General features: G+C 27.4%; 1 protein-coding gene across 1 annotated transcript; it reads right to left on the bottom strand.

Moving 5' to 3' along the window:
• Nucleotides 1–4,301: 4,301 nt before the first annotated feature.
• On the bottom strand, nucleotides 4,302–5,730 carry LOC105109488 (uncharacterized). The gene is made up of 2 exons (XM_011004213.1): nucleotides 5,379–5,730; nucleotides 4,302–4,784 (listed from the first exon to the last, which is right to left on the bottom strand). Exons 1-2 carry the CDS (start codon nucleotides 5,643–5,645, stop codon nucleotides 4,686–4,688), a joined length of 366 nt encoding a protein of 121 aa, XP_011002515.1. The 5' UTR covers nucleotides 5,646–5,730; the 3' UTR covers nucleotides 4,302–4,685.
• Nucleotides 5,731–5,760: the final 30 nt, after the last annotated feature.

Below are 5,760 nucleotides of genomic sequence, written 5' to 3'. Positions count from 1 at the left end.
AAACAACATAAAAAAATTAAAAATTATTTTCTATCCAATAAACTATACCTCAGATAGCATGCAATGGAGCGCATGACATCTTATAAAATATCCAACGACACAACTCAAGATTGAAACCTCAGCCTCCATTATTTTTTACTAGCAAATCTGAACTAACTTCCTGAGGCAGCCCTCCTAACTTTAAATTATAAAAGATTGGCTGTGGTAGTCAAAGGAGCTGAATGTTGCTTCGTACGTACTCGATAGATGACCAGCACTTTGTCATGATCAGGCTAGTATATTCTTTTAATTTAAAAAAACAATATTTTGAGCACTACAACAAATAATTTTTGGATCAAATAAGATGGTTAGATTTAATTATATGATGAAAGAAAGTGACACTAAATGGACCAAATTTAAAAAGAAAAGTTAATTATGATAACCAAAATAAATTACCAAATCAAATCTCAAATAAAGTTAGTGTAATGAGATCAAATTGAAAATAAAAAATTGAGGAACTAAAAAAAATACTAAATGTACATGAACTTGCCCTTGATCTTGCGAATTTGTCCCTAATTTTAGCAAAAAAGAAAAAAGAGTGGACTTTTCTTTAAGTTTTAAATTCAGTCCATAAGCTCTAATTATTGTAAATCAGTAAAATTGACATTTGTTTCACAAAACTAAGATTTAATTACGCATAATTTTATTTTATTTTTATGCCTTGAGATCCTCGCATACATGGAAAAGAAAATACCAAGATCAATCACATATTAAAGCAATTTTGAAGGATCATTGTAATACAAAGAAATTGAAAAATCAAAATATATATAAAAAAATAAGTGCTAGAAAAATACATTTTTTAAATGAATAATGCATCTCCTAGTACACTATATTTCTTGGGTTTTTTATAATTAAAAGAAAAGACAATAAATTTTTGAACTTATAAACTAGTTTTATTAAACTTGACCCAAATCATGGAGCAAATATGATGACCAGCCAACCTAGAATTTAGCTTTAACTAGGTTCTAAATTAAATAGGGTAGGAGTTGGCTTGATTAAACTCCATCAACTTGATAAATCAATTCATGACCTAGTTAACTTGACCAAAATCCAATTTAACTTTAATTTAAAAAAATAATAATGATGCCATTATATTTCTTAAAAAATCTTCAAACAACACTATTTTAGATTAATTTAGTTTAACTCATTCATCTTGTAACTTGAGTTTCAGGCAAGATCATGAATCGAGCTAGATATAATAGTTTTATCAAAAATTTTACTTTCACCTTAGATAGAAGGAAACTTAAAATGGAATAGTCTTTCTATGAACCACTACATTGATATTTGTGAGAGGTTTTTGTAAAGTTCACGTATAAGAACAAAGATTATTTGGTTCGTGCTATGCTATAGATTGGATCAATTTTTTTTTTTAATATAAAAAACATATTTAGGTGTTATTAATATTTTTTCTAGTAAAAAATTTAATTAAAAAAAAATTTGAGTCAACCGAGTTAGCTCATTAAACTCGAGGTCTAATCATGAATATAGGATAACCTCATAATAAGTAAATTATATATATAAAAAAAATATGAAGTTCAATCCCCAATAAATATAATATTGAATGATGAAATTAAAATTAAAATTTTTTTAAAATATTATTTTGATGAATAGTGTGATATGAGGAGGAGTACAGTAAAACCCCCTTCTCCTTTAGTTTTTTGTTAATAACAAATAGAAAAAAATAAATAAATTATAAAGTCTAATTCTCAATCAATTATGTGTTAAAAGATAAAATTGAAAAAAATCATAATTGAAAAATGACATAAAAATATATTTGAATGAACCAAAAGTGACCTGTCAAAGTCATCATCCAAGTTATGGAATGGGGATAAACTTATAAAAAAACAAACAAAAATAAAGTATAAAGTTTAATTATCAATCAATCCAATATTAAAGGATGAAATTTAAAATAAAAAATTCAATTCAACAAAATTAACTCATCAAACTTGTAACTCAAATTATGGGATAAGAATAACTTTATGGAAAGCAAATTAAAATAAGTTATAAATTTTAATTATCAATCAATTCAATATTAAATAATAAAATTAAAAATTAAAAAACTCAATTCAACTAAGTTAACTCATAAAATTTTAGATTAATATTAAATCTAAAAATAACATAGATTAGGAGGAAAAAAATAAACAAAGGATAGAAAAGACACATTATTTCTTTGAATAGTGTTGACCGAGAGAGAATTACAGTAAAACCCCTCTACCTTTTTGATAATTAATATTTAACCCCAACTTGTGACATCCAGATTCTGCTGGGCTTTTTGTTTGGTCTCGGTACAGCTTCGACCTTGGGTCATTCCTTTATTAATATTAATCTCATCTCGTTTACCATAGATCGAAAATCTTTATATGGTCGTCTGCTTAAGCTGTTCACAGGCATGGCTATGGATAAGAGAGGTCCATACGACTATGATCAACTCAATTTTGTGTTAAATTTTAATTTTAAAGATATAAAGACACATATCTGATTTATATGTATTTTAGTTTTGAAAAGAAAAATTGATTAAAAAGTCTAAAAAACAATTAAAAAACAATGACATTTTTTTTATCTATTGACTACTGGAATTGTTTTTGAGTTTTCTCCGTTTTATTTTAAAAAAAAACTAATTAATTGTATTTTATCTCAATCTAATTAGAAATATTATAGTAATGATTTGAGTCTTTTAAATCAAAATATGGTCTAATAAATACATTGAAGGATGAAATCCATATTTACAGTAATGTGTATTTTTTTTCATAGGCATGATTCTTGAATTTAGTTTTCATGAAAGTTCTGATTTTTTGTGTTCGAGCTTCTCTAATTTTTACAAAATGTTTATTTATTTTCTAAGGTTTTTTTATCTTTTGAAAATAAAACAATATATACAACTAAAAAGAAATAAGAAAAATTAAAAACATGATATGAATTAATTAATTAAAAAATAATTAATCATTTTTTTTTTGGATTTTAACAAAAAAAAAAGCAAAAAGAACGAAAAAGAATTTCATGTTTATATAAAAAAATAGAAAATTTTGTGTAATAATTTCTTATGGTTTCTTCCAATTTATAATGGATTTTCTTTTTTAAAAAATGAGACCTATAAAGAATCTGACATGTGTCCTGCATATTGTCTTTAATAATCAAAATTAACGAAAAAGAAATTAGATTAATAATGAAATGAGGGACCTCCGTGATCTAGCATATCAAATCACAGGGTTTTATTTAATTAAAATAAAACCACAAACCCGTATACCATAGAAAAAATAATTTGTATAGTTAAACATCAGCTGGTACTAATATTTCAAAGGTAGAATTAAATCACCACATTAATTAAAGAAAGACTTGTACTTATTTTTAATTTATTTTTTATTTTAAAAATATTTTTAAAATATTTTATTTTTTTTATTTTTTTACTTTAAATTAATAATTTTAATACATTGATTTCAAAAATAATTTTTAAAAAATAAAAAATATTATTTTAATATATATTATAATAAAAAATATTTTAAAAAATAACTACATATCTACACTCTGAGTAAGGCTGAATTCTTTCTCTTCCTCCGCGTACTTAAAAATTTTAGAAGACTTCAAGGACAAAGTCAGGTAAGAGAAGGGAATCGGTAGCTTGGACTCCATTACTGCACGGAAGCTACACGGAAGATGCTTGCGGCTTACCAAAATTAAGTCGTGTTGTTTATTTTTTTAAATTAATTTTTATATTTTAAATTAATTTTTTAAATATTTTTAAATGAATATTAAAAATAAGTTTTTAAAATTTTTTTAATATATTTTTAAATAAAAAATATTTTAAAAAACAATTATTAATATAAAATATCAAACATGCTTTAAATATCTTATGTATGCACTATGATATTGCAAGGTTCTCTATATATGAATAAATGCTTGTTTGGAAATGGAACTCAAATAGATATCGGTCAAAATATAAGTTTTTATTATATAAAATTAATATTTTTATATGTTTTCATATCATTTTAATGTATTAGTATAAAAAAAAATTAAAAATTAAAAATATATATTATTTTGATATATTTATAAGTAAAAAATATATATTTTTAAAAATAATTACTACTATATTCTTAAACACTCTTTAAGTAAAATTATGTCACTTTTTTTACCCAAAATCATATTTTTTTTAAACTTGAATAGACTCAACAGATTTAATTAGGACCTGATAGACCTAGTTTATTTCATAAAAAATAAAAAATTTAACTTGGTATAATATATTTAAGAATCTAAATTAAAAACCGACCAAACCTAACATGTTTTGATCCTTGAAAAAAAATAAGGTTGGGTTGGGTTTAAAAACTCTGCCCAAAATAGAAACAAGTACATTATCTCAAGCGTTCCACTGTAACCCTTTGCTAACCTAAAATTAAAACCCTTAAATAAGAACCTTAGCATATATGATACTCGTATTGTGAAAATGGTATTAGATTTAAGAGTTACAGACCTTTCCACATGGCAACCACAAATCCTCGACACCCTGGTGAGAGCGAAAGACACAATCCTAAGTGCGCGCAATAAATACTACTAGCCCTGTCATCTACAGTGGATATGTTTTATTGGACTTTAATTAGCAAAGCTAGTATGGTATTTTGGTGTGACCGTCAGATTTCTGAGCTTGAGATGTTGACTTAGGATGTGGTGGAATTAATCCGCCCCCCTCCCCCGCTGCTTACTGGTGGAGTCCGCCTCGCAAGAACAATTACTGCTGCATCTGTAGAAGGATCTTCCTATAAGCACATAGCAAATCAAACAAAACATTGATCAGTATGTAATACTTTTGTCGAACTAATAATCATGAGACCGTATCTAGAAATGGAAGATTATCACCATCATGAATGTTTAGTTTAAGTGATTTCAGTATAATGTCACCCTATCCCATACTGGGGATTTTCATTATGAGATATCAGGATCGATGGGGACTTGAGAATTCCTCTGTTTGTGTAGTCCGAAAGGGTTAGAAAAAAGGTTTAATATCACACTGATATGTCATAAAGTCGCATTTCATAGGCCAGTGAGACTGTACTGCACTGGTATTCCTCCATTTCACGAGAGGTTTTGAACAGTTGGAACCCCTTCTTTATAATAATAATAAAAAAAGTCATGTTTTACAGGTTGAATTCGTAAGCTAGGGCAAAAACATAGCTAGATTTGCTCGATGCATGGGTTGTGTACCTGTTTACTCACCTTGGCTTGAATTAGCAGCAATATATTTGCATTTTATGAGTCTAAGAATGAAAGTGATCTGGTTAATATATATATATATATATAGGTGTCCATGTGTGTGTGTGATAGAGAGAGAGAGTTTGAGGGAGAGAGATTACAGAGGTATCTGTGGGAGGATCAGCTTGTGGATCTGAAATTCTTGTTGGAGAAGTATATTGTGGGCTTTCTTCAGAGGCTTTTTCATCATCTTCTTGCTTTGAACTTGAAGTTGATGAGCTTTCTTGGGTTATCCTTTGGTGATCAACAGTACCCAGTCCCAGACACCTGAGAAGAGCATTGAAAGCTGCAACAAAAATGGAAGGGCTATAACAGATTTGAAAAACATCACCCTGTATCTCCTCCTTTGTTGATGACCCCTTATCCATTTTGAATCTTCTTTCCTCCTCCTCCTCCCTTCCTCGTTCTTTGATCTACCTCAACAGCTAGCCTCACTTCAGCAGGTCTCCCTACTGGCTGGGGGGGGTTTATAAAGCCACCCCA

The sequence above is a fragment of the Populus euphratica genome, unplaced genomic scaffold, assembly GCF_000495115.2.
Source record: "Populus euphratica unplaced genomic scaffold, PopEup_1.0 scaffold219.1, whole genome shotgun sequence".
Taxonomy (NCBI): Eukaryota; Viridiplantae; Streptophyta; class Magnoliopsida; order Malpighiales; family Salicaceae; genus Populus; species Populus euphratica.
Note: the sequence above shows the minus strand (reverse complement) of the source record. Positions and strands in the feature narration are given on the sequence as shown.

Excerpts from the sequence above, each read along its gene's own strand:
- LOC105109488 (XM_011004213.1), bottom strand. The coding sequence starts at position 5,645 with ATGGATAAGGGGTCATCAACAAAGGAGGAGATACAGGGTGATGTTTTT. Across the intron at positions 4,785-5,378 it reads ATCCTCCCACAGATACCTCT|GAAGATCCTTCTACAGATGC; the intron begins GTAATCTCTCTC and ends ATGTGCTTATAG.